Below are 22396 nucleotides of genomic sequence, written 5' to 3' on the forward strand. Positions count from 1 at the left end.
TTCCTGCCTATGCAGAGGGTCAGACTCGATGATCTATTGAGGTCCCTTCCGACCCTAACATCTATGAATCTATGAATAGGACTGAAGGAGGATTTGGTAACAGTTTTCAAATAACTGAAGGGTGATTATAAAGATGGGGGTAGTCTTTCTCTGCAGCTATAGGCTAGGGACAGACATTATACATAAACCGGTTTAAGTGATCAGAAACTAGTTTAAACCTGTAACAGAACATAAGGTTCAGTGCACATAAACCAATTAGCTGAGACTGGTTTAAGATAAATCCGACTGAATGTAGTATCGGGCTTAACTGATTTGGGTCAAACTTGTTTTATGCAATGTCTGTCCAAGACCTCTTCCTGGTTTAACTTAAACCAGAGTCCCCCAGCATCCCAGATGCTTTGCAGCCCTGGATTGGGCTGTGCAGTGCTCTACTCTAGAGAACAGAGCTGGCCCCACCCCTCCACTCCTTAGCCAAAGCTCTGGTGTAGACTGCAGGAACAGCAAGGCCTGCCTGGTTTCCCCCTGCACCACCCCACTTCACTGCTCAACCAGGGATCCCCACTCCCTCTCTCTCATCTTCCACAGCACGGACCCCAGCCATGTGGTATGCTAGCTAATGCCGAGAGGTGTCCGTGTGTGCGTGTCTCCAATTTCACTGGGACAAGACAAAGGCAGACAGGACAGTGTCCGCTCAGGGCTTTTTGGAGCTAATCAACAGGTCAGCTGACAATATCCCTCCATTCCTACCTTGGAAAAAGCTGTTTAAGAAGAGCTTGAACTAATGAGAGAGGCTTTTGTTTTGTTGATGGTCTGATAAATGCTGTGTTAGCAACTCCCTGCTGTCAGGTTTGCAGATGCTATGAAGAAGCAGGGAAAGGGAGATGTGAAAACCTCAGTATCATCAACAGATGCATGCACTGCACCTCCCCCCCTGCTTTACTTTAGAGTGTTAGCCCAGGGCTGGGGTCTGGCAACACGCCCACCCCTTGAACAGTGAACAGGGAAAAGCCTAGGACAGTGCAGGAAAGGTGGGGGTTTACACCCCTCCCTAATTAGAGCATCCTGCCAGGGCCTGGCCACACCCCCCCTCATCTCAGCACTATAGAAGGGAACGGAGGGCTGCTCTAGCGCACCACGGCTTCTAGCCCGAGCCACTGCAGGCATATGCCTGCATTGCTTCAGTCCACAGGAAGCGTCTGTGCAGTTGCAAACCAGTTCAACCTAGGAAGGTTAGACTAACCTGCAAAGATTGAATCAATTCAGGCTCAGGCTTTTTGAATGACTCTCCCTAGCCATACAGTCTAGAAGCAATGGCTTCAAACTGCACAAGAGAAAATGTGGGTTGGAGATTAGGAGATACTTTCTGACTAAAGTGGTCAAGCATTAGGACAAGCTAACTAGAGAAATTGTGGAATCTCCACCCCTGAAAGTTTTCAAGAGCAGGTTGAGCAGACACTTAACTGAGATGGTTTAGTCAGGAATGATCTTGCCTAAGCAGGGGGTTGGACTAGATCACCTCATTAAGTTGCTTCACATGACCCTATGAAATACATCTACCTCTGATAAAATTAGCATAATATATATCTCTTAAAACAATATTACACAACTTAATAAATGAAGTGAAGAAAACTTTAGCTAATGAAACTACAGACAGGCAGACTATGACTTTGCTAACCACAAGCAGTTTGGCCTTAGACTCTGTGACTCAACAGAAAGTTAAATAATCAGAGACCCAAAATGAAAGGAACATCTCCCACAAATTAATAATTTTAGTTCAGATTTAAATTTCTATATGTCATATATAAATGTCAATATTGAATAAATTAAAAAAGATAATGCAAACAAAGAACTGTGTATAAGTGCACAGGTACACGTCATTCATTTCTCTATACTTCTGCTTTACCTTTGTCAGGTACTAACATGACAACTCTTGAGGAACTGTATACCCTACCTAAAACGATTTTTTTTCCGGATAGAGTATTTTTAGGACATTTTATGTTCCTATTAAAATGTCAACAGGATTCAGCTTCAATTAGCATTATAGCAAGGCAAATGAGCTCCTGAAGCCAAATCAAAATTAACATAATATTCAATGTTTCTTCACTCTCCCAAGTATGCACCCAAGCTACTGTATTAAGCAGCTTATTTTCCCTTTTGGTTTGTCATTCACCAAGAAAGAAGCCTCTTAGATAAATATGCCCAGGAGCCAAACAGAAACACAGTCCTACCTTAAAAATATTTACACATATACACCAATCAGTATTTACCTACTCATATTACAGACATGGTTTAAAGACAATAAAAATACCTTAAGGCTATATACCCATTTTGTTTTAATTTGTTATTAAATTCCGCTTCAAGGTCCTAAATTAGTATGTCCGATTTCAATATCACAAGCTATACAGTGGATTTTTAAGATTCATAACAATTTATGTTTTTAAAACCTACATTAATAAGTCATGCACTTGAAAGTTTCCTGAGTCCTAAATAACATACAAAGGAGAAATGCTACAAAGCCACCTGTGACCCATAGAAAGGCTGTCAAAAGCAATCATAAACAACATTTTATCATGAAACTGCTTTTCAAATATGCAGCACAATTCTGCTTGCACTCAAATCAACTGAAGAGGAAGAGGACTCAATCTGCATTTCTTTCACAATATACCAGTCTAGGCTGTCTTCATTAACAAGGTCTTTGCAGTCACCTGCTTTGGCTCATTTGTCCCACCCTGACTGCAGAAAAATGGTGTTACAGAGGTGTTGTAATGTCATCTGCCATCCACCAGCAACTCTTCAAGCTAGTAAGGAAGCTATTATTCAGATTTTTGGACAAGTCACTAAACCCACCACTAACCACTGAAGCATCTTTTTTCACGGGGGAACTATGCCTTCCTATCTTTTTGTGATCTTAGCCTAACGCCCTCCGATTCTGACACTAGCATACCAGAAATAAATTACCCAAAGAACCTTGCCTGCTTATTTCCATATGGAAATTCAGACAAAAACATGCTGTTTTAAGCAACACAACCTCCCAACGATTTATAGTAACCAACCTCAAACCTCAAGTCAACTGAAAAATAAATAGTAAAACATAATGTGTACCAGTTTTCTCACGAGGTTTGGTACATAAGTGGTGAAGCAATTTCTTCTCTACCAACATATAGAACCAGTGCTAGCTGTAGTACAGCAAAAAGGGCAGATATTTACAGTGCCAATCTAAAGGTTAAAATAATTACAGAAGCTAATAGAGAATCATTAGGCATTCATACTAAAAAACAGATGATAGTTTATTTTCAAGAGGCACATTACACCATGAACATTCAAAAGACTAATTGTATCTATTTTAAGTAATTGGTTCTTTGATCACACCGTTACAAAAAGCTAATTCATTGTAACCACTGACAATTAATTAAATTAGATAAGAATTGCAGTGGGTCTACAGAAAAGCTCTGACTAAAACATGATCAAATGAAATATACCTGCGCAAAAAGTTACATCAAGAACACATTTTTCATGTAGTAGTAGGCACCTGTCTCCCGAGACAACAGAATTACTCTGAGATACCAGGTCACCAAACGTAACCCTTGCTTAAAGATAAAGCGAACCTGGTGTGACCTCTCCATCAAAAGCCTGGGCAGAGTATATGGAGACACTGAACTGCCCACACACCTATGAATGGTTCTTGTGAATTCCAATACATATTCCATGTAAATACGTGCTCTACTTAAGACTACCTTTAGAAAGCATCCAAGAGTTTCAGCTCCTGCAAAAAGTAGTGACCCACCTCCTTAGTAACTGTAAGGCTTCAAGAATGTACTATTAGGCCCCACACACCACACACCACACTGGCTACATATGCAATTCATGGTACAGTTTGGAAGTGACTGGTAATACTCTTTGAAGCTGCAATGATCTGGAACACAGTTATAAGCAAAACTGATGTTCTATATTTTGCTTCATTAGCGGACAGTGCTTAGGTAGTCATTGCTATCATGTGAGAACCAGCAGCAGAACATTCGCAGGTGTGGACTGTACCCACCGCAGCAGCTTCCATTGATTTCTATAAAAACACTAGGTTTGGCCAGGCACCTGGGCACAATATCAGGCCTTTTTTCACATCAGGACAAGCTGACAACAGCAATTTCATTAAGCTGACTCAATGTTTTTGTTGTTTTTAAAGTAATCGCCATATAACTACTTAACAATACAGCAAGTGTGATATAAAAACATATCAATATAAAAACCTGTGTGAGTAAGCATTTGTATTGCTTTTGCCCACATAAAGAACCCTAATTTAACTTGCATGCTTTTATCATGGACAAAAATGATCATTGCTAATGATAATGTCAGAAAGGTTTTGTTTGTACACACAAGTAAGATGCAGAAAACAGATTAGATTACAAGTGTTCCAGAAAGAAACTATCCAGATATTTTATTTCAAACAGAAAGGTATAATAGTCACATCACCTGTTCGTGGCAAAATTATGTTTTAAAACCATAAGTGGGATAACAAACAAACTACGAGGATTCCAAATAAGTACGGTTGTAGATGCCCCCCAAAAAAATGTTTCAGCAAATCTAGGGAGACAGGATAATGCAGTTAATTCCAAGATAAAAAGCAATCAGAAATAGAAAAATCTTTCAGGATTTTTTTCTCTGTCATAAAGCAGCAAAAAAGATCCAAACCTGTTCTTTCAAAAAAATCCTTTGTAAAGAACATCTAAATGATCTTCAAATTTACAAAATATATTTTTCAGGTGTTTTACAGAATGTTAGCTTTTTAAAAAGTCCCATGCATATTTTCTTCTGGCATGTGGAGCTGATGTTAATATATATTACAATAAAGTGATGGTTGAAATTAAATCCTACAGTACTAGAACACTCAAAGGCTCATATTTAAAAAAACAAAACAAAAAAACCCAGTACTACCAGTCAATGCATCACTCCAACTAAAAATGAAAATGGAAAGAAAAAAAGGTGGAGAATAGGAAAGAGGAGCGAAAACGACTGTTTAGCTTCAATTTCTTGCCTTGAAGCAAGAAAAAAACAGGGAGCCACATAATTTTTGAGAAAATGTGATACAAAGGAAACAATATGGGTGGGGTGCTGCCTACTAAGAAAATTTTATGTCAGCAACAAACAATGCTAAGGGGAAGAGGCCCCAGGTCATCATAAAATTACGCCATGTTCCTTCCACCTTAATGAGGACATACAGCGTAAGCCAACTTAACCAACTTGTTGAAAGGTATGTAGCTCCCTCTGATACCACCTACAAATTAGAGAAAATCATTGGTATATAAGTTATGAAATGACCGTCACGTCTGGTTCTGCTTTAGAAATAACATGGCGCAAGGTACAAACAAAAACTAGTTTCTTAGTAATCACACAGAAACACACCACACCTTCCAATTGTCTGCATAACCTACTTAGCCTTGTTCTTTATGAGATAGACGAATCAGCATTACTTCTAAGACATATTCCCCAAGCTATACAAATTAATGTGGCCTGACTGCTTGACAGCAAACATGTCTTCCTGCCAAGCAGGAGATGCAAGTTTGTTGGAGCCAGAGGGTAGCTGCAATCTCCAGCAGCAGGACAGCATCTTCTATTACTCTGGAGCACCCCCTAGTAGGCAAATGAGCAATGCCCAGATCCAAAGAGAGCTATCCGACATCCATGTATCTGAGCTAGATGAAATAATATAAACAAACCATACCAGAATGCATGAAGAGCCAGAATAACAAACCTTCCTGAAACAGACTGTTTAATGAACTATATATGGATAGGGCAAAATAGATCAGTTATAATGCTACTTTTATAATCTTATTTGCATTATTCCCCATAAAATTGTTTACATCAGATGGAAAGGAGCATATTTTGTAAATGTATTTCTTCTGTAAAGTAAGCATGTTGATTTGCATGTGGATAGTCATATTACACAAGCTATAATATGACTATCCACATGACATATGAGCTTTTTTTTTAGTTATGGAAATTTACCTGACATGTAGCACAATTTATTGCACGGTGATTGAAACAATTGAGTTTTCATTAGGTCCCTAAATATTAATCAACTGAAAGCCTGTTTATAAATTCATTTCAAGCTTATGACTTTTCCTGATCTTACAATACCTTTAGTTGAGAGGTCCTGTAAAAGACTCAACAAAACCATGAAATAAAACTAAAGCAGTCTCATTTAGTATACCAATATCAGGTCATAAAGAAAGTATTTTTTTGAACAAGCAATCCTGGATATCATGTCCCCATTTAACAGATTTTTTTAAGAAGTTCTTGATACAAAGGCCAAAAACATTTTAATGCCAAAATCTTACAACCAGAATTTGTTAGGGCAGTAATTCTTAACTTTTTTAAACACAAGACACATCAGAAAAAGCCACTTCTTAGCTTTTACTTGTTTTTTAACTAAAGAAACTTTTAGAACAATTTTTATGCTGCAAAGGCCTCAGAATGGTCACAGTCAGAATGTTTTTGCGTTATGGATTCCTATGGTTCCCCCGCACCCGTAAAAAGATCACAGGACACCCAAGGGTGCCATGGCACCCTAATTGAGAAACACTGAGTTAGGGTCTGGCTCTACATCATTTAGTGTTACATTCTCAAGTTGTTCTCGCATTTAAAATTCTATACAGCAGTTAAAGCAAAGCATAACAAAATATGCAATAAAAATTATACTACATTAACAGGAAGGAATGAAATGGGTCCAGGGCAGAAAAGAAATAACAGTACTGTACCTATAAACAAAGTTTTAAAGTTACACATAGCACACATCACACCTGGCTTCTGTCCATGTCAACTATGATAAGGTCAGGGGGTGAAAGTAAGGGTCCAAATACAGATTTAAAATACTAGAAGCTAAAATATCAGCAGCCTAAGGCAGCATTAAGTTTTGATGAGAAGCAGAAGCAAACTTATGAAATTTAAAATTCTGAACCTTGAACTAATTGCAATGAAAATTCCAGCCAAGAAAATTAAATTGATAAAGACAAAGCATAGCAAATTAGGCACACAGGAAAACAGGGACACACCATCCCAAAAGGACAAGGAAGTGAAGAGGCTAGCCCTTTCTTTACATACAAGGTTCTTGAAGGAAGCTGTGCCCTTTTTCTCACATCTCTATAGTTTTCCTTGTGGCCCTCACCAACTGAGCATCTTTAACTTTCCCTAACAGCCTCAGAATCATTAATTCTGTGATAATACCAAAAACAGAGACCTGGGAAATGTTAAATCCTAATATTCTATTTTTGTGCCTCTGGGTCTGAAAGAATAGTGTAGCAGAGCTGTCTCTTCCCTGAAGCACAATTCACCTAAGTATGAGCTATTACCAAACAATTGTTACAATAGAGACAGCTCAGGGAAATGCTCTCTTCGTACCATTTCAAAGTTTCATCAAATCACTGTGTAGGGTGTATTTTTTTTAATTATTACTCATATTTGTATACTGAATTACTTATAAAGCAAATAAGGTATAATAAGTTTCAATGCCCCAGGCTACTTCAACATGATGACATATCTGGTCACGCAAGAACTGGGAGTGCTACACCCTCCAGCAATAACTAAAACCTGCCTAATATAATGGCAGGTTTAAAAGCAAACCTTCAGACCAAGAGAATTTAGAATGTGTATTTTTTAAATAGGTTAGACATTTCCACCAGTTATACACATATCGAAGAATGCAAAAATTGTTTCCTAGCAATTTAGCAGTCATTATCTTGCCTATTTTAATACAGAAATACAAAATAGCACATATATAAGTATGTAATAAAAATAAATATCTACATTCAAAAGTGCAGTTTGAATGTAAGGAAAGATGACAATTTTTTAAAAACAGAAACTGAAACATTGCAAGCAATACTACGTGCACCTGTTGTGAAATGATGTATTACTGGCAACAGGTGTAAAAAAAACTAAGCCCAGCAGTGGAATTAAAATGTATTATGCAGATTACATGTTTCAACAAGAATCCTGAAACAGTAGTCCCTGCTCCATATAAAATGCTGAGTTAAATTAAACAGTAGCATGCATAGTCACTGAGATATAAATACATAAAGTGGTAGGTTAAAGAGTAACACTGTAGAATTAGTTTGTGTCTCTGCAATTTGCATACCTTTTCAGTACAAATGAAGTATGGGAATTTCACCCTGTTTTAAAACAATCGGCTCACATCCAACTTCATTATTTCCAAAATGCACAAGCTTCAGAAAGTATTTTTGTTATTTTCTCAGTGACAACATACCCCACAAAAAAGTGTCTTATTTGCCAAACAAGGTCCTTGGTCTTAATCCTTGAGATTTCTGAACAGGAGATATAATTAGCACTAGACTCTAACATATTCAGTGTTCACTTTGTTCGGGGCACAGCACAGTACTACTTTAGGAGTAATGGGTTTCCAACCAGTTAGTAGATTCTTACCACTCCTGGTCAGAATCAAATTAACTATCCCCCACCAACTCACCTGTACTAACCAATACTTGGAAAATGGTCTTTGCTCACTCGTTTAGGGTGGGACAGACCCAACATTCAGGGAAACTGCACAGACAGGGCTATGATTTGGCTTATAAAACACAAAGAGGCACTAAAACTATCAAAAAGATCACATAAATGTTTCAATGAATATTAACATATATCTTTGCAGTCATCGAGTGAGAATGCATTTAATTTCCAAGCCCCCCTCCCCCCCGCCAGCAATGATTTAATGTATATCAATTATACAAGATTCTAACTAACATAAAAGGGGGTGAAATAATCCATATAGACTATTAAAAGGAAGAAAAAGACACCCTCATTTTGTCTAATGTTTTAAAAAGCTGGGCAGTATTAAAAACAATGCAAAGCTCCCTAAAATTCATTTCCTGAAAGAAACAGTCACTCATTTTCTAAGTGATTTACTTTGCCAAAGCCTCTCTTCCTTTTGATAAGCATTTTTCTCTCATTGCTTTACTGACATAAAAAGTCTTCAGGAAATAAAGCAAGAAAAGATTTAAAGGCAAGTTAGACAAGTCATGCCAATAAAGACCTGAATGGTACTTAACAAGAGCAGGACAACCAAATGAAATAAAAGTTGCCAGATAATTGCTCCCTCCTCCTAATCTCTGTTCTCCTGCCCCTGAAAAAAAATGCAGGCTTCTGCTTTGAAGGAAATTATCTAGAGAAATTAATTCTAGTTTCAATTTTACTTGTTATGCATTCACCTGTTTCACTTAACACACACTAATAAACAGGTAGATAGAGCCAAAGCCAAATTCAAAGCAAGTATGACAAAATTCTAATGTATGGTATATCCTACAGGTTTCATCATGCACTTAGAATAATTAATAGTTAGTATGATTTTCCAGCTCTAACTACAGAATGATGAAACATTATTAGTCTCTCTTTTGAAACATGCTCCAGCACACGTTTGAAATAAGTAGTGCTTCCTCTTACTTAAACAGCAAGGCTTAGAACAAGTTAGTCTAAATATAGATCAGTTGTCATCTCTTCTGATCTGAACCTGCTGCTGGTCAGGGAAAAAGTGCTACCCCCCATCCTTCCCCCACCACTCTGGTCCCAAAAGCTTAATGTTTAGTAATGCACTACAGTATGCAGCACTATAAGGATAGTATGTAAAAGGAGTGGCAATTTTATGCAAACTATGGAAATTATTCCTATACACTAACAAATCCTAAATCCACTTAGACTTTACAAGAGGACACTCTCACATCTGTTATCTCAACTTTGATTTTTTTTTAAAAGGACTTGCGCACCAACACACAATCATTATCATAATTGCCAGATACAATATAGAATATACTGAAAAGTACTGCATCAGATTAAAGATATCTATATGTAACAATTACATATATATGGATGACAAACCACAAATATGTTAAAGTCCTACATAAATGCAATCATTTGCATATAAGTAACAAGCCATAAGAAGATATTTGGCAAAGAAAGTAGGTATAATGTTACACATCAAAGATGAAAATGCTGTTCTTTGTACAGTACATTAACTTTATACCATATTTACTCAAATACAAGATGAAGTTTTTTCCCCCAGCTGACAAGGGGGAAAAAAGCGTCTTATAATCACACACAAGGAAACCTTACTAAATCCACTGGCTATCATTAAACTGCTGCCAAAAGCAGCATGTGCTCAGGAATGGAAATCAGCTATGAAGTTGATTAAATGCAATCAGCACTGAGGATCACTATAAAAATCATGGTCCGTATTGGGCAACCATGCTGCTTTTCTTTTTTTTGCAAAAATATTTATTTATATGTATATACATATATACATACACACACACATATGTACACATACATACACACACATGAACACACATATATATACACACATATTCTAATATTATAAAAGCCTAAGTCCATCTGTCTGTCTATAATGCTTTATTCACGCTGTAATTGGCTGACAAACAGCCAATCAGAGCATGAAGAAGCGTTCTGACAGAAGGCAGCCCACCATCATGATGATGGGGACACGGGATGGAGTGGGGGGGGCGAAGCCAGTGCAGCTGCACTCCACCCCCCACTTGTTGATGGGCAATTAGCTAATATACACATACATACACCTACACACATACATATATGTGTGTAGGAGTATGTAAATAAATATATATATATATGTATATATATACACACACACACACACACACACCCCTCTATAAATCTGTCCCATGACTGATATGGTCATTCAGCAGCCCACACAACATCTTTACAAATATACCATTCTCATTCCCGTTACAATAACCGCACTATACACTGGTACCCACACGTCCGTGTGCTTGTCACCGTCACCTTTAACCACTGCAATCACGCAGAGGACCATCTTAGTGCCCCCCCACTCCTTCCAATTTTAAGCCTGTTGCCCCAGTCCTTTCATTCATCATGGTTATCATCTCCATCATTGCCATCCTTCTCTCTAGTGGTGGTCCCACCTCTGAACTGTTTGTGCCAGTCTTCTTTCTTCCATATGATCTCTGTCATCTCCTTCCCATCATCTTCAACTATCTTTCTATAGTACCCCTGCATCTCACTCAGCCCCATTTTGATGCAGTCCTCAACTTAGAGGACTGCTTAGGAGCAGGTCCCTGGTCTCCCCTAAGGTGTTCCTGAAGCAGGAGAACTACCCAAAACAAGCTGTCAGGGTTTCCTGCTGTTTGGTCAAGTGACTGAACAGCACCACCTCTCTGGTCAGGTCTCGACCCCTGTCACCATCAGAAGGAGTACGATTACTCTCTTCCACACGTCCCTGCTGAATGGGCAGTACCAGAGAAGGTGGTCGATTGTTTCTGCCTTCCATCAGCAGTTTGATGGGCCTCTCTGCCCATCTGTTTTTCCATGCTTGCATGGGAAGTGCCCAGTGGGCTACCTGCCAGTTCAAATTCCTGTGTTCCTTCTGTATGTCCTTGTGAAAGAGTCACTCCCACAGTCTAGGAGCTGTCGCCAGGTAATAAGTCTACAGCCAACTAACTGTCTCTTGCCCTTTCCACCTCCTGAACCTTACAGTGTTTCGTCAGGGTCACTGGGGTCACACTGTACAGATCATATTTAATTCAGAAGGGTTTCAGGACCTCATAGAACCATGGCATCTCTGCGGTCCACAGGCAGTTCAGCTGGGCAGCATGCACGCTCACCAGTATCACAGCAGATGCTCTACAAAGTATCTTATGAAGGAGGCTGTTTTCAGTACTGCCCCAGTTCCCAGTCTGCAGATCTGGCTCATGTACTGAGCCCAGAGGAACAGCAGGACATTTGACATTCCTCTGCCCCCAGTCCATTTCATCATACATAATGTGGTCCTTGCAGCCTCCAGATGGGAATCTGGAGCCCCAAAAGAAGACATACCTGGCTCTCTGAATTCTAAGGGTGACTTGCTCCGATGGGGGAAGACCAGTGCACTGTACAGAAGTACCAGTAGCAACACTACCCTCATGAGTGCCATGCACCCCCCATTGACAGGCAGTGCATGTGCCACAGTCCCAGTCTCCATTTGACTTTGGTCTCAGTCCTTTCCCATGCCCTCTGTCCAGTCAGCTCTGGATCAAACTCCAACCCAAGGATCTTCACCCCCTTGTAGGGGATAGAGACTTCCAAAACCAACAAGTCTCCAAGGTCACCCAGAGCCAGGCAGGTGCTTTTTACCAGTACCCTGCTCCACTGATCCTGGGGTTCTGCCTGAGCCACTGAACTAGCAGCTCCAACATACAGATAAACAGGATCTGGGGGAATAGGCAGCCCTGCTGGACACCCGACTCCACCACAATCAGGGCTGTCATAAACTAGTTTACTAGCACCCTGCTGCTCATGCACCCGGTGTACAGCATTTTTATCCAGTTGATCTCCATTTTGGATAATGCTGGTTAATTTCTCAACTTTTGCCACCTGTCAAGGCTGGTTTATATATATATATATATATAACCAAACTGAAAATAAATGTTAAATTAGGAAAGGACTAACTTGTTGTGTAAATACTTAAATATAGATTTTATATCAGGTACTGACAAGTATTTTGCTTGTACTTACCAATGACAAAAAGAGCAAGTCCCTAATACAGACTCTCCCTATGCCTGAAGAAGAGTGTTTGTGCGTGAAAGCTTGCAAAGAACAATTTTTCCAACTATTTAGTTGGTCTAATAAAAGATATCACATCTACCTAAAGAACCTCATCTGCCTAAGTCCCTAATACAGGGGTCTTCAATGATTTTAGACTCAAAACACCCATGGATAGACTTGAGGCACCTCTCAGGAAACATCAGCTCTTGTTTTTTCACTACAGAAAAATAATAGAGCAATTTTTCTGTTGCAAAGAACTCAAAAAGACCATGACGGGGCAGAATTTTTTTAATACTACAGATTCACTATTTGATATCTCTGGATTTAGCATGTGTATCACGTTTGCACACCTAGCTGTGCTTACATTGTATGGCAGCACACAACACACTTTAAAAGATCTCAAGGCAACACAGGGTGCCATGGCATCCTGGTTGAGAATCATGGCCTTAATGACAGAACCTACATTTACAAACTTACCTGTTTAGAATATAACTTTAGATGATAATTTTTTAAGACATGGCTGAGTGAAGTGTAAGCAGTAAAGTCCCTTATACACATTATGGAACAAAAACATCATAAAAGCAATCAATTACCAGGATTATCTTTTAGCATAACAACAGTGTTTACCAGGGCCTGAAGCATGCCATCCATTACAATAGTCCCCTCCATGGTTTGAAAGGAGGATTTAGATAACATTGAAAGGGTCCAGTCCAGAAAGTCTGCCATTCTTTTCTGTTTGACATCAGGGCGGGTAATAAACCTGTCACAGAAAAACACACTGCAAGTTACCCACTGAGAGCAATCAAATAGTAACTAATTTTTCCTGTTATCCAAACTGGTTTTGATTCCTAAAGGCAATTGTCCAATGGACATTTTCCAACAAATTTAGGGTGGGAACATTCCAACTGTCAGATATTTAACTTTACTCTTTTTAAACAAGGTCCTGACCTAAAATATTTCATTTCAATTGTAAATTTACCAAGCTGCAGCTGGAATTCTCAAGATCTCTCACTTTTATTTTCTATAGCTACAGACTATATATACATTTTTCCCACAGAAATTCTCTCCAACAGTTTTCCTATTAGAATTTTTTTAATGCAACAGCTTTGCCCATACAAAAAATCAACATCCATCTCCGGATATGGGGAATTTGCATAAAAATTAAGAAAGTGTCACTATTGCATGCTATTAATCAAACAGGCAAGTATCAGAATTTGCAAGGTGTAATCTTCTGTTTGCTGCACCTTTATTGGAATATTTGAAAACTGTTCTTATTATTTAACCCTTATATGTCCTGAGAAATATACCAATTTTGTGGATAAGCAAAAAAAAAAAAAAAAAAAAAAAAATTAGTAAGGTTAAGCAACTTCCTTAAGACCACACAGAAAATGATCAGCAACACCAGAAATCCCGTCCTGTGCATTAATCCTGAGCCCAAATTCCTGCCCAAGCAGAATGGAACGTAGCCACGCATACTGTGAACCACAGGTGACCAAGCAAGGAGAACTGAGCTGTGTCATCCAGTCCACAGGGCTACCATTGCATCCAGAAATATAACAGTAGGGGAGCAATTGCAGTATTAATTGCTGCAGCTCCCAGAATAGAGGAAATGAACACTGCCACCGCTTGTCCTAACACCATATTTCCAGTTCCACATGGGGCCCAGCAGGCCAGATAATTCAGCTCCATAAGCCACATCTTGGTCACCTGTGGTCCAAAGTATTACCAAAGATGAGTTACTTATGGAATAAGTAAAGTTTAATATCATGACTGAATCTAATGTATTAGCAGTAATACTGTGCCTTTATAGGTTAAGTACTATGCATTTAACCCAAATGCTAACCCTAACCCCTAATCCCTAACCCATGGACCAGCTCACAGGTAGATCACAGGTCTGTAGACTGGCTCCACACAGAGGCCAGCAGGCCCATGAAGCAGGTTTGTGCACTGGATCTGGCCTGCAAGACCAGATGAGTTGGGCACCAATGCTTTAGACTGTAAAATGAAATTGAATACAAAATGGTAAAGGCAGGACTGAATATACAAATAGACTCCTCTAAAGGTTTTTTGGGTTTTTTTAGGACATGAAAAATCTAGGTGACAGCACAAAATACAATCTACTGGTCTGTGTCTGCTTCAAGCGATGTCATTACTTCTCCTAAATGGTGGAGTTTCTAGCAGTAATATTGTTCCACCAGGAAGGCTACTAAAACTTCCAACTAAGCAATTATATTGCACCAAAGTACAACACTCAAATATGATTTTTGGAATAGCTGGAAAAAACTGTACCAATTGATTTGGATTCGTAGATTCATAACTACCTTCTTCCTGTCAATTTCCCCAAACCCAATTCAAATGAAATAAGTAAGCAAACAGTAACAATTGTTGGTTAATACTAAAAAAAAAATAGAAATTTTGATGCAATGCAATTATAGGCAGGCACAGGACTGGGAAACAGAAAACTTGGATCCCATTCCCTGTTCCACCACTAACTTCCAATATTATCATGAATCGGTTATTAAAAAGTATACATGCATCTGTTTCCCCATCTGCTTCACAGGTGTGGCATGACAATTCATTAAAATTTCCAAAGCACCTTGGGGTCCTGTGATTGCAGGTGCCAATTAAGAATAAAATTACTGCTCTTGTAATCATTTTACAACGGGAGTGGGCAATTATTTCAGCTAGAGGGCCACTTAATGAGTTTTGGTGAGCTGTTGAGGACCACACACACAAAATGTTTCAGAAGATATCTTTTTAACAAATTATAGATACAAAACAAATCATATGCTAAAAATCAAACATATTTTAATTTCATTTTTTTAATATTTTTGTCCTGATTTGTTTTTTGTTGTTTGTTTTGAGTAGTGTATATAGAGGCAATTGCACAGTATACAAGAGTAAGACTTTATTTTGAGCTATTATGCATGTGGGGGACTATGGGTGTATATGGGGATGGGTGTGAGGGGGTGGGCATGTGTGTTGTCGTGTGGCTACTTGCACACCAGGTTTCAGCAGCCAGCTGGAGGGAGGGAGGGCTTCAGCTCCCAGCCCCATTCCACCCACTTGGCCACCCGCACGCACATGGCTGCTCATTGTGCCAGGTGGGCAAAGTGGGTGAAAGGCAACCAGAAGCTGGAGCTAGAGCCCCACACACTGGAACAGGAGCCACCTGGCTGCAGCTTCCTCCACCTGGATGAGCATCTGCTGATCTCTCCACTGCTTCCCTGCATTACCTGCTGCCTGGAGCACTGCAGCAGGGGCCAAGGGTGAAAGAGGAGCTGCTGGAGGCAGGGGGAGCCAAGCAATACTGAATCAGCTGCAGCTACAGTGTGAGCAGCCCCACCAGGAAGCTGTGTGCTGGCCAGGGTCAGGGCGGGTGGGAGTACAGCATAGGCTGCCCTGGGCGCAGCTCAGATCCAATCAATTGGTGAGTGCCTGCCCACGCAGTGGATCCAAATCAGCTGGTGGCCCAGATCTAGCCTGCAGGACATATTTTTCCCACCCCTGCTTTACAGCAACTGTCAAGTGGACAGTTCTTTTTAAACATAAGTATCATAATCAAGATTCATTCAATTTTTTAAAAGTAAGCCCTTGCAAATGCAAAAATATTCATGCATCATTTTTCCATAATTACATCTGCAAATGTTGTGCCTTGCTCATACTGGCCATGAATATCTACTAACACTTTAGAAGACATTTAATAGGTGTGATTATATTCTCCATTGGATGGCACTGGAGCTCTATCCTTGTCCTTTCACAGAATCTGACAAAGTGAGCTCAAGTTCATGAAAGCATATGCTGTCTGTATATCTTATTTAGTTAGTCTATAAGGTGCATATCTCCCCTGCCTTCTACTGGAGTCCTTTTGTCATTCATCTTCTTCCAATAAAATGTATATCACCAGATTCACTTGCATGTATAATAAAACAAATATAGCTTTGCCTTGTCAAAATGAAAATTATAATTAGCATATTCAAAGTTATAATAGCATGTTATATGACATATTTGGAGCCAAAGGGGTTAGAGTCCTCCCCTGTCTTGCACTTTATTTCAATACTTAAACTTGATGAAAGGCAAGGGGTTTTTTGTGATATCTTTTATAGGATCAAATGTATTGCTGGGAGAGCTGCTGGACAAGCTTGTGGGTGTCAAGTGCCCTTCCTCAGGTCTACAAATGTGGCAGGCATAGACTGAGCTAGATATCAGGGATATTATTTAAACCCATCCTTTACTAAAACCTATCCTTAAGAGGATTCAGTACAGGTAATAAAAGGCTATTCAAATTCTATATGAATCCTCTTGATGCAGAATGCTAACAGTATCAACCATGATAAAGACCAGTCTTCTATAAAATGAAAATGAACACATCCATTTCAGGTAGGCAAAACAACTGTCTCATAGCAATGCTTTTTAATCTCAATACATATTTAAACTCAATTCAAACAAATTTAGCAAGTGTTCCACATGGTATTTTCAGTACTTTAAAATTAGTCAATACTGTCAGAAATAATGTGTTCATGGTAAGGCCCTTAGCCAGCATTCATTTAAATTCACCACGGGACTGGATTCTAGATTCCAACAATGGCACCTCCTGCATTCAACATGAGCATAGCAGGAGACATGATTTTCGGATTAGATCCCAATTGCGCCCTACCTGTCAGTGCAGAGGGAACCTGGGATTACAAACCTGGGCTCCCACTGGACCAGCAAGTTGAAAGCTGGGGACGCACAAGTCCAGCAACAGGACCAGGCTATCAGCTAATTGTTGGCCCAGCCACCCATTCTATCTAAGGTGCCATACAAACCAGCCATAAAATTGTTCTACATCATACGTGGACCTATTTTATGGCTGGTTTGTCATTGCATGGTACCTTAAACTGGGTGCACATGTAGCTCTCGTCATTTATGCCATGATCAACATGTTAACCATGGAATAAGTGTAATGTGGGGGGGCAAGAAATCAAAGAAGAAGAAAAAGGAAGTGTTCTTTTATCTAAATCGGAACAAGAGACTTACTTTGAAACCAGTACAGCAGCTGCATCTCGAGCCTTATCGCTGACAACCAAATAACACTAAAGGCAAAAAGAAAATTAACTGTAAAAGAATTTGCACATATAGATTTAGTAACAACACAACAGAATAGATTTGCATACATGTACTTCAAAAATATTTGGTTTGTGAAAACTGAAGGTAAAAAACTACATGCATTAAAGTTTCCATCTCCATGTCTTTCAAAACAGGATCATTTTTTCTCTACAACGTTAAAGGAGTACATTCTAAAGCCAATAGCAGCAGCTGTTCACTTCTACCTTGTATTCAACTCTCCTTTCCAGCTTTATAGTTATGCTATTTCAATTTACCTCAAGTAAACTTTGCATGAAAGTTTATCAATACAGATCTTACTTTATCCACGTATAGTCCAGAATTCAGTTTATAATTAAAATAATGTTATAAAATATATGTGTAAAAATATTCAAGCTACAGACAGTTATATTGAACAGTAAGTGGCTATGCTCCAAACCTTGTGTAACAAGATATGCAATTATACTATATACCCTTAAAACATAGTAGGCTACCACTACAGAAAAAAACAGAAAAAACTAATTGCCAACCAACTTTAAAGAAAAGCAATGGAAAAATCCAATCCTTGGTAACTGTGTACTATACTCTTACCTACACAAAATAAGGTCAGAAATAAAAAGGTCAAAAAACTATCATATATTACAATAGCATAAGCAGAATAAAGTCTTTGTCTATTACAAAGTGTATTACACTTACTTTTGCTACTTTGAGTATACGATCCATTACTGGTATCCGAGCAAGCCCATCTTCGGAAGGAATATTTCCATCAAAAAGAGCCAAATCAAAAGGAATCAAGCATATCATGGAGAGCCATAACACGAGTATGTAGCGAGTCTCCCATGTCTGGGAAATAATAATAATACAAGGTTTTTTAAAATTTGTTACATGGACATGTGTTTTGCTCCAAGAACTTTCCCCACCTAAGCAGACAAGGACTATCATTCAGACATACAATGTGCTAAAAACGCCAAAGGAGAAGGAATAAGATGGCACCCAAACACTAACCACTGTTAATAAAAAGACCCTGTCAGTCTGAAATCTAGCAAGTGTATATTTTTTTTTTAGTTTCGGTAATTCAACCACAACCTGTAAAAGCACAAAAAATGCCCATGGCATTTGATGATGATTATTTTTCCATGAATTCACTTTCCCCATCCCCTCAAAAAAATAAAGGAGAAAGTGATGATACAAAAGGAGAAAGTGAAACTGAACAAAGAATCATCACATGCACATACGTAGAGAGAAAATAAAATTTTTCCTACTGCAATCACTTAATTACAGTATTTTTAGGTTTTACTTGCAATAACTGTATATATCTTTTTTCAGACAGAAGTTTGGTTTAAGCTAACAGTGTCTTTTTAAAATAAAAGAGAAGTCTGAAACATTTTCAAAAGTTCTCGTGTCTTTGCTAAGATTTTTCTGTAAATACAAATAAATCTTTCAGACAAATCATTCAGATTGCCTGAAAAGATAATTATTCATGAATTAAACTGCTGAGAATTGCCCCTGAAGAATGTAGTAGAAATCGTCAACGATAAAAAGAAAAACATATTTTTATCAACGTATTTAGAAATATAATAACATTCTCTGTTTCAATACTCTCATGCCACATTGCAGGGGTGGCAATTTAAATGTGGCTCCAGAAGAAAGAGTCACATGCTGGTTCTCTCACCCAACCCCATTCTATTATACGAGGGCAACAATCTGTCCTGCATGCAATGGCTCAAGCCCATTTATTATGTCCTGCTACTGCAGTGCCACAACACCTCCCTGAAGTGGTGAAATCACCTGTCCAGCTGTGCCTCTCCCATCTCTGTTTATTCTGCTAAGGCTACCCTGTTCAGGTGTACCATACCACCTCTCCCTGGCCTCACCAATCCCTGTCCCCCCAAGGTTACCTCCCTGTGCCCAGACTTTTCCATATCCCCCTATGGCTACCTTGTTCCTGCCTCAACCCTGCTGTCTGAAATGCCACTTCCCTATACTGAACACTCTGGCAAAGGGTGGCTACTGGCCACCCTGAACCAAGTGCTTACTCTGTAGCTCTGTAGGTGGAAGACCAACATTAAATAGAAGTGAAAAGAGAGAAAGAGAGAGAGGGACAAAGGTGAAAAAAACCACAAAGGGTTTCTTATATTTTTGTTAGGTTTTTGACCACATGGTCCATTGTCAAAGATTCACCAGGGGGCCTCTTGCTATTTTAAGTCTCTCTGTTGCTATGAGAAGTGTTGACTTTGGTGGGCCTTTCTTCCCTGCTAGTATCTCATGATTGAACTCCAGAGCATGCACATTTCAAATGTATGAGATATTTACATTCCACAAAATAACTGGCAAAGTTTTTTGAGTAGATGTGATATCTTTTATTTGGAAAAAAACATTGGAAAGAAGTTCTTAACAAGTTTCTGGGCACAGTCACCCTTCTTCAGGTATAGGGAGTCTCTGCTGTTCTGAGACTCCAAGAAATGAGAGAAGCTAAAAGTGTGGCAGGATGTCAGTGAGAATATAAATAGGTAGAAAGACAAAAGGTAAAGCAGAAAGGGGAGGGAGAAGAAAGCAGGGGAAAAAAGGCTAAAGGGAGACATTACAGTGATAGAATATAGGGTAGAAAAGAGACTGTCAGTGGAAAAAGAAGTTGGAGATCAGGAGAACAGGAATGAGAGGAGCTCAAAGTTTGAGGATGTAGTGTAAATATAAATAGATAGAAAGGAGAAACAAAAGGTAAAGCAGAGGAGGGAGGGGGAAGAAAGCAGTGGGGGAAGAGGCCAAAGGGAAACATTACAGAGGTAAATATACAGGGTAAAAAAGAGGCTGTCAGTGAAGAAGGAAATGGTAGGAAATCATGCCCTGAGCACAGACCAAGTGGTGGAGGCCAGGCCCCACCCCTGCCCAGCAGCTGGAGCAGCGAGCACTGAGTAACCATGCACATCAGGGCTTCCTGGAGCATGAGCCCCTTCCCAGAGGGGAGTCGAAGTGAGGGGGAGGGGGGCGGGGGCAGACCTGAACCAGGGGAGGATGGAGGGAGCAGGGTCGGACCAAAAGCAGGGGAGGGCAGAGAAGAGGGGCTGGACCTGAAGGGGGAGGGGAGGGGGCATGGGGCCCCGTCTCTGCCAGCCCCCCTTCCCTGCCATTCTTGGCAGGCAATTTGCTAGTACTAATATAATTGTGATAGAAATCTTTTTTTTTAATTCTTTCTTAATTCCTTGTCTATTTTTCCCTTTCAGTGGTTTTGAACTCTTGCCAATTATATTTTATTCTTAACCCTCGTCTCTTCTATTTAAAATAGAGAAAATAACTGGTTCTCTGTCATGTTTACAAAATGTATTAAATACACCAAACTCCCACCACCTAACACTAATGAAAAAGCAGAACAGAACCTCCCTCATAGTAAGACCAGATTCCTCTTCTGAAAAGACCGATTTCAAGCTGGCTGTCAAGTTTGACATTTCTAGATGTTTCGTAATATGTAGAAACGTGTAGTATATAGACTTTTATACCGAGTCTGTGATAGATTTAGTGAATCCCCATTTTCATTTCTGCATAACAATTTTTCAGATTTTTTTGTTTGTTTAAAAAACAGAAAGGGTGGAATCTCACTTCATAGTCCTTAGGATTCTGATCTGCAAACATATCCAACACAGGCTGTAGATCAACTACTTCATGAGGAAACAGACGGAGGAAAGTTTTATATCCTCGAACCTACCAAGAGAAAGGTTATCACAATTTAGTAAACCATCCTGAGATACTATTAAGAATACAAAAGAACTATTAGAAGCATTTTCAGATGATATTAATATATCAGGTAGAACAGGGGTACAAATTAATTTCCAAATTACCTGATATTTCAAAACATGTCAGCTTCACTCAAACTCTACTAATTAAAAACTGGGATAACTTGGCTTTTGATTCATCATCAAGTAATTAATAATCAGTGCTTGCTGAATTCTTCAGCTTTAAAAATACTGCATTGTTCCAGTAAGTTGACATTTCCCCCTCCCTAAAAACATGAAAAAAAACCCATTTTATTTACATATAGGATCACCCTAAAAATCAAGCCCCTGACAATGTTACTCTTAGTATTTAGAGAATTTGGTTCTATACAATATCCATAGAATTCCCTGAATGCCCCAAATGTTTCCACACTGTTCTGCTTCTATATAGAAGAAAAGAATTAGAACAGGAAAACTGACCATAGGCCTGGAGAGAAAAACAAGATAAATACAGTAGATACATTGGTCCATATCATATCGGCACCAAAAAGAAAATTGACATTATCAGCAATCAGCTTTTTTTTGGCTGATGTGGCCAATGTCACTGATAAATGTTGCGAGCATGTACATGGCCAGCCCAGTAGCTTGGAGAGCAACGTCCGGCTGGTAAGTCAATTGGGAGGGAAGAGGCGGAGGGGAGGGAAGGGGCATGGGGGGCAGATGAAGACCCTCGCAGTGAAGGAGTGGGGCTGGGGCAGCAGCAGGCACTGGACAGAGCTGCAAGCAGCTTGTCCAGGGGGGCGCAGGGAGTGGAAGGTGACTTCTGCCGCTACACACACCCCCAGAGGAGGTTTGGGGGGCATGTGCCCCCCAGATCCGTGCGCGGGGCGAGGGTAAGCTGTCCGCTCCAAACTGGGGGTGGTGCCGGGCTCTTCCTGGAGGTGGGGATGAGCCAGGGCTACGCTTGGGGTGGGCGGTGGTGGCGGTGCTAAGAGGAGGGGCTACAGCGTGGGCTGTGGCCATGACAAAATTCA

General features: G+C 39.6%; 1 protein-coding gene across 1 annotated transcript in view; it reads right to left on the minus strand.

The window, feature by feature from the left end:
* The window catches only part of TBCD (tubulin folding cofactor D), a 219281-nt gene that overhangs the window by 182276 nt on the left and 14609 nt on the right, over positions 1-22396 (minus strand). The window contains 4 exon segments of the mRNA XM_006028735.3: positions 13198-13330; positions 17590-17645; positions 18352-18498; positions 21250-21351. Of these exon segments, the coding sequence (XP_006028797.3) occupies positions 13198-13330; positions 17590-17645; positions 18352-18498; positions 21250-21351 (438 nt within the window).

This window comes from Alligator sinensis, unplaced genomic scaffold, assembly GCF_000455745.1.
Source record: "Alligator sinensis unplaced genomic scaffold, ASM45574v1 scaffold694_1, whole genome shotgun sequence".
Taxonomy (NCBI): Eukaryota; Metazoa; Chordata; order Crocodylia; family Alligatoridae; genus Alligator; species Alligator sinensis.